The sequence below is a fragment of the Sciurus carolinensis genome, chromosome 10 (genome assembly GCF_902686445.1).
Source record: "Sciurus carolinensis chromosome 10, mSciCar1.2, whole genome shotgun sequence".
NCBI lineage: Eukaryota > Metazoa > Chordata > Mammalia > Rodentia > Sciuridae > Sciurus > Sciurus carolinensis.
The window spans coordinates 62,421,216-62,438,600 of NC_062222.1; the positions used below are offsets into that span (position 1 = coordinate 62,421,216).

Here is a 17,385-nt window from a genome sequence, read left to right on the forward strand (position 1 = left end):
TTTATCATAAAATTTGTACAAGACTAGTAGAATATAATGAACTTTACAAAAAAGTTCTTAAAGTTTTAAAAAGATAATAGAATTTAAGTGATAGCAATTTTATTTGAAGATGACATCAATGTCTATTTGAAAAACATGAGAATAAACTATGAACTAAGAACCAGTAATTAAGCTTGAAAAGTTGATCAGATCGGTTCAAAACATATTAAACATCAATAACTTCCTTGAACATACCTGCAATAACTAAGATAATGGAAATAGTTCCCATTCATGTTAGCATGTGTGCACATACACACATAAGACCCTATACAATTTTAGGAACAAAAACACAGGAAATATACACAAAGAACACTATAAATCTTTAAGGAGTGTTATAAAATGATGACAATATTGATCACATGTCTATGGGTGAGAAGACTCAATATTTTAAAAATTATAATTCTTTCAAAAGCAAACTACAAAATCTGTATAAATGACAATGGCATTGTGATGCTGATTATAGCTGGGAAGGAAATAAACATTGAGAATTTTAGAAAAAAGAGAAAAATTAGGAAGCTCTTATTCTACCCATTCAGACAAAAAAAAAAAAAAAATTATAAAGCTAAACACAAGAGTATCTGTGAAACAGTCACCTCCCCTTTTGCTGGACATTTATACTGCTTAGATCAACTGCATCATTTTAACTGTTTTCTCATCCCCGTAATGTAATGAGAATATAATTAATTCGGGGACAGAAACTGATTCTTTTACTTGTCTGTACTCTGCAGCAGTACACAGCTGTGTGAAGTGTGCATAGCATGCCCTTAATATAGGCATGCTGTGTTTACTTGAATGTAATTAAAAATTTTATCACTAGAATGCTGCCATCATAATAAGAAGCCTGACCTCATTTGTGACATGTGGTTTCAAACTTCTTTATAAGCCTTGACCTCTCTTTCTGTTTTGGCCCCACATCTGGATGACCTGATAAGAAAACCCATCCTGTGCCTTCTTATTTGATGCCTATGGGAAACGTAAACCTACAGGTCTCCAGCCCATATGGGTGGGAACTCTCCTTTGGCCCTGGCTAAGCAGGCCCAGCCTGCTCCCTCTGCCTTGCCCAACCCAGGTTGGATCTACTGGGTCTGATTCTTCTCTGTGTGCATCAAATGTTCCTGGTGTGTAGAGTATCATCAACTTCATCATCTAAATAGGTTGACCCAAAACACCTATGTGAGGTAAAAAGTAATATGAATAGAAAAAATAACTCCATTTCTTTAAGGCCAATTAAAAATGGGAGACAAAAAATAAAGAAATTGAACATTTACCCTAATGATCTATATGCTGAATTGCTGCATGAGAAACACCTGTATGTTACGGTGTCTTTCTTTTCTTCCTACTGACATTCTCACTAAATTAGTATCTCCTAAGCAACCTCCTAAACCTTTATTCTATTTTTGTGAGAAAGCTTCAGAAGAATGAATATATTCAGGTTCCCATGTACTAGCCAAATTGTGAATTAATAAATTGGCAGGATCAGAATCATGTTCAACAACCTCTCTTTGTTCATACCTGCCAGCTTTCTACATAGAGAGAGCTAGGAGATTTTGGCAATACTTTGATTTCTATTTGACTTACTCATTTCTCAGTTGAAAAATGTTTCTCTTCCAATATGTTCAATACATTTATTTCTCAAGTACTTTTGTTGATAAGAATCTCATCAAAGTGATTCTTTTGCAAACAGGAAATAGCACCAAGAGAAGCATCCAGGTTGTTCTCCATTTGAAAGAATTCTTTCCTTCACTTCCTGTTTTTGTATATCTTTTTCATTTCCAATGTAAAATTTTTAGATTTTTTTTCCTTGACTTTTTAAATATAGTCACATTTCTATTGGTTATTTTTCTTTTTGTTTTAGGAAAGAAAGGCAAACATATGAGGAAAGAAAAAGGAAGGGTAAAATAAAAAAACAAAATTCCAAATGGCTGTCTCCTTTGTGTAAAGGGTATAGGAGAAACTTGTTTGTTTTATTAATCATTTCATTTTAAATCCTAGAAGCTGTGCAAGACAAACAGAAAATGTCAGCAAGGATGACATGACAAAGAGGCTAATAAACTGCAGAGTGCTTATGCCACTGAGAAGAGCTGAACAACATAAACTGCCTTCTGGGAATAGAACAGGTAGTGAAGCCAAAGCCAGCCACATCCCAGTGAGGCAACATGGCGACAGTGATGAAGAAGAATGCAATCAGGTGCTGGAAACAGTGTCCGAGCACTGCGACACAGTAACTGTGCATGAATCACCTCTTCATTATAAGGTAAAGTAAGGGTCATCTCATCCAACACCTTAGCCTGCATCATCAAAACAAAGAACAGCCAAGTCTACTGTAAACTTTTTTTTCAGTTGGTATACAAATAACAACAACTATAACAAAAAAACCAAAACCAAAAAAAACCCCAAACCAACAACACTTTTGTACTTTGTGACAGGCGCCAAAATAATTAGAGCACCTTTAACCCTAATGACATAACTGGGGCAATTTAAAATATCTTGATCACCAATTTTTACTTGCACAAACTTCCCTTAAAATCAATAAGGGTCACTTTTTAAATATATGTGTGTAGTCCTCTAATCTTTATCCTTTAAAAATATTTATTTCCTTTAAAAAATATTTGCTATTTTGTGCTTTGAGATGGCAGTGATACTAAAGAGGAAAAAAAAATCCTTCTAAAAGATATCTCATCAAACACTGGTCTATTGTATCCTATTTACATAAAAATTAAGAAGAGTGAAATGCTTATCAGAAGTTACCTTCTTGATGGTCTCCAGCATGGAACGCCCACCCTGCCAGGGCTTCGAATTCTTCCTGATGCACGACAAACTTGCCATGCTGTGCCACTTTCGGTCCTCCAGCTTCTTATGAAAAGCATTAGCAAGCAGAAGCACCGTGTCATATATGTAAAGGTTTGAAATCTGAAAAGACATTAGACAGTGATCATTAGAATCATTGATGTTATCCATTCCATCCAGAAGAAGGAGAAATTTGTCTGCTCAGCTGCTTCTGTTCACGTCACAGATGGCTAGTTTACTGGGTTATTTATTATGGAGAAGGATTCTTTTTTCATTTCCCAGGCAGTTTTGCTATTGAGAATGAAGTCTTGTCTGATTGTATGCCTCAATTGCTTTTTCAGCTTATTTAGGTATGAAAGAGAAGATAAAAAAGAGAAGTTTTGACAGAGGCAAGGCTGTTAGTGTCAGACCATAGAAAATCACTGGCCCTTATTTCTTTCTGAGGAGGTAAGGATCTAAGGACTTAAGATTGGAAGGGCTCACTGAATAATACATTTTCTGAATATGTCAAATTTCTGCATTTTAGTTATTCAGATGGAGAAATATCAACTCAATCTTACATATGAGTGTCATAGGTATCCAGAAAAAAAAAAAAAGGAAGCAGCAATCTGTGTGTTTGTGGCCATGGGGATTCTGTAATGAAGAAATGAAAGAAAACAGAACCATTCACAAATACTACAATGATCAAGGATCTGTACACAATAAGGTAGGCATATACATGCATTGAAATTCACTGACATGACAAATACCATAAACTATGAACAGTTTCTGAATGTGTTTATATTTATGCTCTCTTCTTCTAAGGTAACAATGGTATCATCTTCTTTCTACACAGATTGAAAAAAATGAATTATAGCCAGTTTTTGTTAAGAGCTATTACACTATTAAAATTTGAGTCTTGCAAGAACTACTATCCATACTACTAATTACCAAAGGTGTTTGTTTTTCAAAGAAATTATAATTTATTCAGAAAACATGAACTGAAAACGGGCTTCTAGGTCAATAAAAACTGTTCAATGTTATATTATGACTGCTCAGAAGGAAAAACCTGATATAAAAAATTGAGAAATGAAGGTTGATGGAAATTAATTTTATCTTAATGCATGCAAATTTTCTCAGGTTTTAAAAGTGTCTTGTTATCACAGTTTTCCCTAAAAATGAAAGGGAGAATATGTGGGTTGTCATTTGGTTATAATTAATGAAGAAGGAAATTTATGAAACAGTGTGTGCACATCACAGAACAGTACTAAGATTCAGCTATTGGGATAATTAGAGTTTGATGCTATTCACAGCTGTTAATAAGAGCTTCCCAACAATGCCTTGTGAGTTTTCTTTCAAATGCCAGGTAAATCTTTAATCATCTGCACTTGTTAGGCAACATTTTATGTGTAAAATACTAATGGATGGTGGGTCTTTTTTTCAAGAGACAGTGAACACTCATGTATTATGTAAAATACAAATTTATTATTTTTTAGGAAATATTAGGGCTGGCTATTCTCACACCTGGTGCATCCAGATAATTATTAAAGACACCAGAGGAGAATGACTGAAATATGCTGTAAATGAAGTATGAGACTTGATGTTAAAATTAGTCTAAAAGTCAAAATTCAAATTGGAAATAGACTGTTAGCTATATGAAACAATCCAAAGAAAACTTTTGATAGACTTCTTCAAATGGTATGCAATTATCTGCCTTTTCCAACTTCTCTTGTCTCCACTGACTTAACTTGCTTCCTCTTATCCATCTTTATTCTGCATTGCTCTTTAACTGCTTTAAGTGTGTATATGAGATATCTGGTAGCATCCTTCAATGTATCTTTAGCTTTCTCCAAGTAGTTAACTTTCTTCAATATTTAGTATAAAGGTCACCTGCTGGGGGAACCCTTCCCTGACAATTTCCCAACCCTAGGCTTCACTGAGCAGTCTTCTCTCCCAGAACACAAAGTACACAGCTCTATGGAAACATGTCATAATGCTAAGATTTTTAAAAATCTGCCATTCATGCTAGAATAGGAGATCCTTCTGGATGGAAACTCACATCATTTCTCCCTTGTGCTTTTGTTTTCCTATACTTTATCTCCTTTTGAATTAGCAAACCATCTAGAATATGTTTTTATGTTTTTTTTTTTTTTTTTTTTTTTTATAAACAATCATCAAATAAACAAGAATGGAAAGTAGGAAGAAGGGGGGGAAAGTCAGGTTTAAAGTCAGGTGGGTTGACATAAATCAAGCCATTACTGGCAAACTGTGTTCTACCAGTCCCCGACCTTCTCTGGCAGAGTCTCTTTTGCATACTTTAAAACATGGAGTGTGAACATCTATACTAGTGTCAAATATGAGTGTTCTGTACCCAATATATGATAGGAATTTTAACAGAAGACTGCCTCCTCTCATTTGTCACATTCTCACTGGCAGGATCAAGAAGTGGTGGTGACCTTCTCTGAGATTTCCATTCCCCACTCCTAATCTGTTACTTCTTGTTCACTCTCCTTGGAAGTTCATGTTCTTTCTTATGCTCCTTTGTGCTGTTCTCTACTGATCTTTTGGTGATTTCATTTATGAGGTCTTTGACTCCTCCCTCACCATGATCCCTAAGTATCTCTCAGCATTTAAAGAAAGTGACTTCAATTTCTACACAGGTGAAGCTTCCCTTTTTCTATGTCCACAATCAACACATGTGACTGGGAGCTGAACATGAATATCCACTACCCCTAACACCTTATCCTCCAGTATCCCTCATCTAACTATCATTTTTCTCTAGCTTTCTGTCACTACACTTGTTCTCTGTCATCACCGAACCTCTAGCTGCCATCTCTTCTACGTGATAATATTCGATGCCATCTGCGCCTTGCCCTGAAACATTCAGTTTCCTTCTGTTCACCATCTGATATAGTTCCTGGGCTGCTCATCATCCAGGTACTCTTCCTCTGTCCTTCTCTTATTTTTTCAATGTTTCTGTTAAAAGTTTAGTAACTAGAACTGACATATTAATGCAGATATGATCTGACTAGGATACAGTAGTGTAAGACACTGTATGTCTTGATCTTAGCAAAGTGCTTCTGACACAGAGTCCAAGATGATATTAAAATGGTTTAGAGCAAATCTGACTTGCACTGCATTCATTCTGGATTTGCCTTCAACTTAACTGCTTTGAACAGCTGTCAAACCAGGCCTCTTCCTCTAGACTTCATGTAATTGATTTTGAGCCTATACTTTATTAAGTTTCAACTTTTAGGTTTATTGATCAGTCAAGATTAATAATTATTTGGCTCTTGATTATGTAAGCTTTCTCTCTTAGCTTTATGGCATTTACAAATTTGATCAACATGTTATACTCATTTTCATTCATGTAGTGATAATAAACACAGTGAAAATACTAGGTTCAAGGACAGAATCTTGTGGATTATCATAGAGTTCCTTGCATTTCAAGAGTGAAATATTTATCAGTGGCATCTGAATACTCATTGGGTTCCACTTTTCTCGAACTTATGGTAAAAGTGGTTGGTTACAGATATTAACGAACATTCAAAACTAAAATATATATCTAAAGCATAACTCTAGGTGTAGCAATAACTCTTGAATAGTTCATTGGTATATCTATGTAAATTAACTTCAAATTCACTTGAAATCTTGAACAAAAATAACTAAATAGCTTAATTGGATAATTATTTGAAATATTTTAATTTTATAACTCTTAAAGGTAATGAAAATATTTAAAATATTTTGAATATTTTTCTCTTATATGAGACCAGAGTTTAGCATCTTCACCCCCTATGGACCCACTTGTTTAAAATATTTAAATGTCATCAATTTAGCTACAGTTTTCAATGTCTTTCCTAAGGATTTTGTAAGAAAATTTGTCAAACATCATATAAAACTCAATATATAACACATAGCTTTATGATAGTCTCCCAATCTAAAAGCCTATTAAGGAGGGCTTAGTTTGGCTCTGCTTTTTCTTCAGAAAATTCAATTGGCTTATTTGAAATACTACATTATTTAATGAAACATTCTATAGTTTATGTAAATACTCACATGCAATATACTAAATTATGATAGTCTTTTCTGTTTCCTTTTGAAAACTGGGGCAATAAACCAAACTCTTTCACATTGGTCTTCTTTCCAAGAATTTCTCTTACTCCTCTAAATCATAAATTGTGAGCATATCTGCTGGTTTATTGATTTCTGGAAGCACTTAGGTGTCAGCCCTCATTTAAAGGAGTTAGAAATACTCCTAAAATCTTCAATTCCTGCTCTTTATAAAATAATGGCTTACTTATCTTTTAATGATTTTTACTCTAACCTTTCCAATTTGAAGATAATGTTCTTTAGATGGAGAAAATAGATTCAAAAAGATTGGAATGTTTCTGTTTTCTCTTCCTTAGCATCCAAGCTAACATGAGTTTCTCCAAGCAGTAAAGGGATCACTTCTTTCTTGTTTCATATATTGTATAAACTGTTTTCTAGCTAAGAGGACTTCTTTACTCCTTATTTTGCAACTTCAACTAGTCCTGTATTTTAGTGTATTAGGTATTAATTTAAAGATGTATAAAACTTGTTGGCAGATCTAAATTTTACTTTCCTTGTATAGACATTAATATTAGAAACAGCTCAAAGACTTCCACACAGACCCACTATACCCTCCCCTCCTTTCCCTGTATTGATTAATGTGATTTCATAGTTGAGTTTCTACTTTTTGAGCTCACTTGGGTCATTTTTTAATAGCTTATTTTTTCTGAAATTTTTTAAATTGCACACTTCTAAATTCTGAGGAAAAAATCTATCTGTGGTCATATTTATCTGCATTGTTTTTATAGACTTCAAGTTGAGGGGTTGCTTTTCCTAGGGAACCTCTTCCTGCAAATTATTAGCCAGTCGTATCTTGTTGATTTAGTACAAAAATAATATTTTGTTGCTTTACCTAACTTCAGTGAGATAAAAATTTTCATCAAGGAGAAGCTGTACATCAAATGTTCTGCTTATAGTGGATCATTTTAAATTCAACAGCTTTGCATTCACACTTTTAATTTTATAAATTCACATATAAAAGTTTCTGTCAGTTTTCCTTTTACATATTAAATATTTAGTCAAATTCTATCACACATAAGAGGGAAGTTAATATGTAACAAATCCTAAAAGAGAAAATAGTGCTCTGTTTTGTTCCATCTCTGACTTTGAGGAAAGTAAGATGAACATAAGGGTGAGGGGTGGCAATTTCTCTACCACCTTCTTGCATCAGATAAGCATGGGGATATAGAGATAAATAAAATAATTATTTTGTAGATATTGAAATGGAAAGATTATGCTCTTATGTGAATGTGCTTTAAAATACTTTCTGCTTTCCCTAAATGACACAGTTAATAATTTTTCTTGCTTATACTTTCATTTCCTGCCACTTCTTTTGACAAGAAGTCTTTGATATTTCATAATTTTCTAAATCTAGATTCTTCCTGTTGTTCTGCATTTAGAATTCTATAATTTTCACATTGATTATATTCGTGAGCAGTGAATATGAAAAGATGGTCTATTATAAGCCTATTACTAAGAATGGCACTACAATTAGACAGGCCCTTTTAAGTAAAGCTTTAAAGTGCCTTAGTTTGTCCACTGCCTTCTCCTTAGGTACATTCAAATCCACAAACATTCACAAAGGTACACTGAGGTAGGTTTGGTGGAAGAAGTGATAGAAAAGTGCATTAAGATTTAGTGATCCAGGTCCAGTAAGGAACAGAAGGTTCTATGGATAAATGATCCTAGAGCCATGCTGCTTACTACAATGTTAATAAATATGAAGAAAGGGTTGGATAAATGGTAATTCATCTAAAAAACTCAATATTGATTAGGAATAGGGAGACTATGGGATCAGCTTTCAAAGAAGTAGTTTTGCCAAATTACCTTATATGTCTAATGTTATTGGATATAAACTCATCATCCTAGCATATTTCCAAATTGTTCAAATTGAACATCTCTAAGTACTAAAACGATTTTCACAGTAAACATTCTAAAGGATTAACTTTCTAAGAAACATCATGTTTCCCTGATTTCTAAAATTGATCACAACTTTAATCCTTGCTGATGTTTTAGAATTATTGTTTAAATTTTCACTAACAGGCTAGTGTTGCATTACAACAATGCCCTTAGAAACTGCTTTATGATACAGATTTGCTTTTACAGCAAAACCCCTACACTGATAGGATGTATAAGTTAGCATGTCTGATTGATTCTTCCTTTTTCCTGTCTCTTGCCTTGCAGAGAGTGCTCCTCACGGCTCCCTGCTGTTGGTGTGCCTGCTTTATCTAATACCCGCTTCAAACTGACAGATTGAGATCTCCAGTGCAAAGAAAAAAAAATCTGATAGGATTTTTCTTAAGAAAAAGAAACAGCCTCCAATTGAGTTTTTAAAGGGCCTTCTCTTGAGAAAACTGCAGGGACTTGGGTTCTTTTTGCTATTTAGAGATTTTATTTATTTACTTACAAATTCTTTGCTGTATTTCTGGATGGTGAAGTTTTCAGCTATAGCATGAATTGGATATGACTAACCTAATGCTATAGGACTTTTCTAAATTTAAAATTTTTTAACTGAAGTTTTTCGAACTGGAGGCTAATCATTGGAAAAAAAAATAGACATCTATGTCCTTGCTTTTCCAGAAAAATCAAGCAAATATATTAGCTTAATAATTAGAAATGAGGTATTAGGAGTATCCATAACAAATTCTACCATGAGAAATGTTGTGGATCTACCTGTTTAGAAGGAAAGGATCTTTACTTACTATATTTTTATAAAACAAGATATTTTTCTACAATAGGAACAAAAGGATCAAAGATACAGGTTCTTAGCACTTTCTCCCCCTTGGAATTATTAAACTGATGGAAGAAGAGAATCCCTTAGAAATGATACTGAATATAATTCTAAATCCAATGTAACTCTAAAAGCTCTCTTTGCAATTGCCCAACAAAGCACCCTGGAAGAAATGCCTAGAAGAAATGCCCTGGCATTTAAAGTATACCTCCATATTCTGAGCAAATGGATCCTTTGGATCACACAATGTTGAAGATATTCGATGGTTGCCACGGAAACATCGCTGACTTATATTCTGGGGGACTGGAAATGTCTGCCGAATAATCGTTAGCCTTCCAATTGACCTTCTTACAAGTTCCTGTACATCAACATCGTTTATTTCCTATAAGATAAAATAGCAAGTGGAAGAATTAGAAATTCATCAATACAGCAACAGAGAAATACGAAACCTTCAATGAGTTGTTATCTGGGAATGCTAAGGGATTTTGTTACTGAAATACATTTGGTTAATGCTTAGCACATATCTAAATGAAAACAGTACATACCATTAAAATAATCAATTAATTTGCAGGTTCTTTCTCTAATTTAAATTATGTACATTAGTGCCTAGGTAATTCTGACTGGAACAATTAACTTAAATGTATCTTATTAAGAGCAAGTTTATAATTTATTACATTGAAAATATATAGAAAAATATAGATGGATTCAAAACACTGAAAAACAACACAAAATAAGTTGATAATATAGTTTGTTATTTATTGATGGATTTCATCATACTTAGAGAACCTAAGAAGATTGTTGCAATATAAGAGTAATATATGTTGTTCAAGGCAATGAAAAAATGAGGAAAAAAGTGATGTAAGTAGAAAGAGCAAGAAAAGATATTCTTTTTAAAGACTTTTATTAATTGCTTCTTAGACCTATTGGTGTTAACTAACATGTTTCCCTTGGGTAAGGAATGAACAGAGTCCTTACTAACTATTGAATAATAAGTTAGTTTATAGTTGTGGTCTTGATAAAAAGGTAAAAAGTTCTGCTGGTTAATACAGACTGAACTAGGCTGAGTGAAGGAGAAACGAAATACTCTTTAGCTAAATCAATTTTATTTTGTATAAGAGTGTGTGCCAAATTCAAATAGCAGTTTCTACTTCCTTCTCCCTACCACCTTCCAACTCCACAATTAAATTTTAAGATTTGAGTACATAGTAGATATAGAAACAATAAAAATGAAATAATATTTTTATAACATTCATTTTTCCTAATTGGAATTAGTCAGAACAGAAGTAATCAAAATGAATTTTAGTCTTAAAACAGTCTTTTGTCTAAAGCAGTTTGTGCTTAATAGTGTCCATTTGGAACCATTTAAACCAATGAGGCCTTTGCAATTAACAAATTATTGGTGTGTCTAGATACTTAGGGCAATAAAAATAAAATATTTGACACAGGATACGTTTTATCCTGCAGTGAGCATTTTACAGTTTTGAACCAAGGAATTATTGCTGAATAATGAAAAGAAAAGACAAATTTTCTTCTTTTCCTCACTAGACTTACTAATTATATATTACTTTTCTTTGTAGCATGTGCTACTTTAAAATTCATCCTTTTATTTATGATCTTTATGAAACATCAATTTTCTGAAAATAAAAAAAAACACCTGCCATCAACTGTATCCAGCGTAATATCAGGAATTTCTGGACGATTAATCCTTAATGCACCATAAAAAATGGTTTTTCTCAGTTTATAATGCCGTCTTTTTCCCTTAGTCTGTGTCATTTCACTGGCCACCAAAAACTGTCTGGCAAAGATCAGGTCAATTTCTAATTTTTTGTCATCTGCTCACAAAGCAGAATTAAGTGATGCCCTGTGGCCTCCATTTTAATCCCTGCCATTAACATGGAATCTTTTAAAGTTCATATTAATATTGCCATTCAATTTCATTCAATTTTCAAAAAGTCGATATTGTACAGCTGGGAAGTTTCACTTAAATTGTAACAAAAATTTTACTGCTTCTCTCATAATATTAATAAGTTCAGTTATGTATGTGTCCCTTATTTCATGATACCAAGATTTATCAAAATTCTTATCAAATAGCACCATCTCTCTCTACACCACACATGAAGAATTACAGATTAGCAATTAGGATAAAATTTTATATTTAAAAAATACCTACAATGTTAGGTAAAATAATAACTACCTATTGTCTCATTTTCTGCAAAAAGAAAATAGACACTGATGCATACACTATTTATGCTTTATAAATAACCAAGGAGATTCCAAGCTGTTTATTCGCAATACTTTTCAGTCATAGAATGAATGAAAAAAACTCTCTGAAGTACACACCAAATCTATATTTCCTTACAGGGATTACATAGATTAATGTTCATGAATGATGGGAATTAAAACAATAAATATATATTATCTCAGCATTTAATAGCCTGAATTCTATAAGGATTGATAAAGTCATCTATCATGAGTCAAACACACAAAAAAGTATGGTTACTTTTTATATATTCCATAAGCTGAAGTTTTCAGGTACCTAAGCCTAAGTAAATCTGAAGAAATGTCAATTTGAATTGAATATATTTTGTCTATTATTATTTGAGGAAGGAAAAAAGAAAGTAATTTTCTGGGAGGAAAGAATCTGCCATTCTGAATAAAGCTAACAGACAGTCTGTCTCAAAAAAATTCACTTGCAATTTTAGTTTTGACACCTGATCTCAGAAACAGTTGGATGGGGATATGAAATCTTGATTAGGCAGCTATTTTATATTTACGGAACTTTACTTCTGCATTTTAAAGGTGCATTCCAAGAGTGGCAGATGCAATGCTACATAAACACTAAAAGACAAATGATCACTTACTCTTAAAAGAGGTTCTTTTAAAATTAAAAAAATAGTTGCTACATAAACATATATATTAAAATGTCAAACTACTGTGGAATTAGGATCTATATTATTCAAATGCTCTAAATTTTAAAAATAATGTTTCAACTGTAAGTTATCTAAAAAATAATCACAGGAAGAACCAAATACTTCCCTATTAGCCCCTAGCAGCACTGGATATGCTAACTAAGTTCTACAAACAGAAAATTTCTGAGTTTTAAAGAAGTTAAAGAATCTGAATGATAGAATTTTTTGTCTTTGTATACTGTGTGTACTTATGAAAGTAGAATTCTATTGCAATAGAAAGTGAATATATGTTTCAGTATATCAAAATTTCATTTTCACTTCTTTAGGAGCAAAATATAATGGTCTTTTCTCCCAAGAATAATTAAGGTATATAATAAAAATTTATTACAAGTCTGGTTAATATATCCAAGAAAATATTTACTTTGCTTTAATATTTTAATTTACGATGAACCCTGAAATGTGTAACCTAGGGAGAAATATCCCAGGAACAGCTACTACCCAGAACACATCTCTTAGGAGAATTGAATCATTCCTGAATTCTTACAGTTTATCAGTTTTAAGTTTAAATTAATAGAATTTTGGGGAAGGGAAAACTCTAAAAATTCATTAGTTCAGACCCCAATCTACATTTTATAAATTATTTCAGAAAGAGTATCCCATTTCCCCTTTAACCATTTGTTTCTCCTCTCTTCCTATTCTTTTAACTCTGGGAACTGTAACAAAGTTCCTGGATCATAGTAGGTATTTTAAAAAGTTGATAATTAAAAATTTAATGAATGATTGATTGACAAGATTTTACCAAACTGTCCTCTAAAGATACCTTGAATTTTTATTCTAGACACTAATACTTTAAAAATGTTAAAATAAGCCTGTATAAAATGAATTTCACTAATGATATTTTGCAGTCTGTAACAGTATAGTTTGAAAAAAGTATGTTTCATTTCTAATATATTTCGATTCATCATGCTCCAGCAAAGATGGTCCTTACATGCTTCCAGAAAGTTTTAAATTAGTATGAGGCAAACAATGTTGAAATCTGAAACAAAACTAACTGTATGCTATATGTCAACAGGAAGAGGAGCAGAATGGCAGCTTTCTGCCTGGTCGATTAGTAGTGTACATCTCCATTCATCATCAAAGTAGGAAAAATAAAAAATATCCACTACACAAGTAGGCTTTCTAAATCTCAAAATAACTCCCCCTCAACCCCAACCAACAACTTTCTTAACTGCAGTATTCAGCAGTGACTAAGAACAAAAAACATGGTTTCAACTACTATTTTTTTTTAAGTCAGTAAAATCACATCAGGACATTTAAAGGTCAGGTTAAATATTATCAGGAATAGATGGGTGCATAATGCTTAGGTTTATTGCATTTCTAAACAATATGTATCTTCCTATCTGAATTTCTAACTTTTGTAGAACTTAAATAAAGTGCTAGGCCATCTGCTTTAGGGCCCTGAGGGGATGACAAAACTTATATGGAAAAGCTGCTCTAAGCTGGATCCAGTGATTGCAGAGAGGAGATAAATACCATTACCAAGTCCTAACATATGATTGATTGCACCATATGAGCTAGCACAGCCTCTCATGATTATAGCACACTTAATGCAAATGAAAAAAAATATTGTTTTCAAGTTTCTACATCAATTTGTATCATGATGCATAATGCCAACTTTGATTTATAGCCCTGCTCTAAAAAACTATTGGTGCAATAAGATTAAATAAATATTTGCAACCAATTTTAAAATTAGCAACAAAATAATAGCTACAAAAGCCAAACTAGACAGATTCATGTTCTCCAGGTTCAGAGGAATGGACATTTGCACGTTCTTGGAGGGCTTTGTTGTTGCTTTTAAAGTACATTTGCTTTCTAGCAAATATGAGGAACCCATGCTTTTACTTTCATGGGAACTAAAGTAAATGATGATTCTTCTATTACTAATGTGTATAAACAAGCATGTAAAAATGTGTGTAAGAAAAGGGTGAAAGTCATTTTCTAAGGCACATTTCAGAGAAATGAGGTAGCTGAATGGAATCATGTGGAACTAAGAGTGCTGACCTTAGATATGCCAGCAGGTAATACTTTTTCTAGCAAACCTGGTCATTCTCTGAATCTTTCCTAGTTCAGATAAAAGTAATAACCAATGTAAATGGTATGAGTTGTGAACATTGTATTTTTCAAAGGCTAGGAAGTATTGACCTGCCCCAAAGAAATACCTTGTTCAAGGACTACAAAGTAGGACTGTGGGTGAAAAAGAGGAAAAGGTTTCAATGACAACAAAAGTGAGGTTATAGTTATTTATAGTTATAAGAATTCGTAGAATAAAACTGATGTTTGAAGAAAAAGAACTAAAATCTTCTATGCTTGTATCTTAAGTTATCAGATAGATTCCTTTGTTCTTATGCATGTTTTATTTTGTAAATACATGCACAATTTAAATTGGGAAATATTCACTTAAAGGCACTGTTGTACCTCCCAATATTTTATGAAATACTATTTAACAATAAGTTTAACAAATTGTTATAACCTTTATAAAATAAAATATTTTTATTAATCTTTTCATGTAATTTTTCACCAATGAAACAGTCTACTTAGACCACACCAAGTACAGATAGATCCTTAAACAGTGATTAAATGTCCACAAGTTCTGGTAACACTACTTGTTCATACTTTAAGATCTAGTGTGTAAGCTAAATTGGACATAGAGGGAAAATTTAACTTAGGAGTTCCTTCTGTAATCTTCTCAAACAATAGGAGGGAATGGCTGTTTCCATTTGATGACTGTATGAATTAATTTGTTTTGATTAGTCTGTCTACAAGAAGGCAAGAAGTCCTATTCTCCTTTCTAGTCAGCTTTATTGACTCCAGTTTCTTTGGCATCAGGAAGTCTTCCCTGTCAGAGGATGGTTGTGAGATAGCAGGGATTGGGAGGTTTCTTTATGTTCAAAAAAGTACTCTAGATAATAATTAAACTAAAGATGAAAGCTAGTGAAATACATGGCTCCCGCAAGATTATGACTGAGTTAATGGAAATTACAAAAGTAAAATGTATGAGAAGAATTATCGAAAATAATAAAAACCAAAAGCAAGTCCAATTTTTTATTCAAAAAAGAGTTTAACATCTCATCATCACCACTTAATAGTTCTGTAGCATTTGGTGAACTGTTCAATTTCTTTGAGACTTTGTTTCCTTGTCTCAAAAGACAGCTACTGTATCTAATCTGAAAAGCTCTGAAAGTGTGCTGCAATTTCCCTTTTGCTCTTCCCTCTATCCTTAGGTTCAGATATTCCAGGTGGAAAATTCAGAGGCATGAAAAAATTAGAAGGCATCAAAATCTTCGTGAAAAGCAGACCTCACACCTACACATCGCCTGAGTGAAACTCAGGACAGCACATCATAATTTGACATAAAAAGTGCTGTGACAAATCATACAGATCTAAATTTTGTCAGACAGAAAACAAATTTGTAAGACATTTCCAGTGTCTTTACCCTGAGTTAAAAAGAACCACTCTATCAGCGAAGTGTTATGTAGAAGAAACAACATGAAACTAGAAACAATTTTTACTTTTCTGCATAAAAAGAGGCAAATCATTTATCTTCTGTGAACCTTGTCACCTCAGTAACTTAGGAATAATGTTTAGAATTCAATAAAGTAATGGGAGAAAGCGATCTGTGAACTTTAATAGGAAATGATCATTACTTTGGTACCATTTATCAGGTGTCATTTGTCAGGTACTGTGTTAGAGATTAGATAATATCTAATTTAATTTTTATTATGAACCTGTGAAGTAAATGTTATCATACTTATTGTATGAATGAATGTACTGAAGATTATATATCTATGGAAACAGCTAACAAGTTTAATAGCCAGAATTGGACCTATTTTACAGCTGACTGAAAAACCAGAATTCTTACCCCAAATACTATTTTGTCCCTAACACAAAACAAGTCATCTTATTGTGTAATTCCATAGATAGTATCCATAGATAGATAATACACTGTCTTTATTCACAAGTGACAGGATGAGTGGACACTATGTCTTGTGAAGGACAAATTCATGCCATCTCAGTGTACGTTCAGTGCTAATGTCATTGTCCTTTCTGATTCTGACTGGCAGGTGCTAATGGAAGGAATTATTTAACAGGGCTTTTGAGTTGTAATATGTTTTTAATCTTATGCATTATCTTGGCAAAAATAAAAAAAAAACTTTCACAAGGAATTTGACAAGTCTGTGGATTTTTTTTAAAAAATTGTACTTTATGAAAAGGGAAAAAAATCTGTTCTGTGTTGATTCATATTCATGTGCCAAACCATTTAATCCTTATATAAGGGGGTGGAAATAAAAGTTTTAGAAACAACATTAAAATATAAATGGAACACAAGCGCTCCGCTGGGAGGAATTCACTTTGCTTACAAAGAAGATCTGAACTTTTCATAAGGATGATCTCTGAGCAGGCTCTATGTGCCAACAGTAAAAGCTAAAAGATACTCAGTGGGGGAGAATTTCTCCCTTTATTTTATTCATATAAAGCCCTTTATCATTTAAAAAACTCTTCATTCTATTTTTATTTAACAGCATTCACTCAGTAAGCTAAAAGTTTATTTCATCATCTGTTTCCGCCTAGAAATTCAAGGCTATAGGAAGTGCTGCAACTGTATGTATGAAAACAGGACACAGAGTTTTTAATAAGGGTTAGTTGACTTTACCTCATTTATAATGATCCAGTGACAGTCAAAAGCAACCAAATTCGTTTCCACAACCTAGAATAGAAAACAAAACAGCTATCAGCATTAATCATGAAGAAACAAACCAAACTAAATGGAGATACTTTGTAAATGACACAAAA

At 32.8% G+C, this 17,385-nt stretch overlaps 1 protein-coding gene across 1 annotated transcript in view; it reads right to left on the bottom strand.

Annotated features, from left to right (window-relative positions):
* Window positions 1-17,385, bottom strand: part of Grid2 (glutamate ionotropic receptor delta type subunit 2) — a 1,421,540-nt gene that overhangs the window by 543,136 nt on the left and 861,019 nt on the right. The window contains exons 5-7 of the mRNA XM_047565820.1: window positions 17,246-17,299; window positions 9,834-10,007; window positions 2,788-2,949 (exon numbers count right to left, since the gene is read on the bottom strand). Coding sequence (XP_047421776.1) covers window positions 2,788-2,949; window positions 9,834-10,007; window positions 17,246-17,299 — 390 coding nt within the window. The remainder of the gene's footprint in view (window positions 1-2,787; window positions 2,950-9,833; window positions 10,008-17,245; window positions 17,300-17,385) is intronic.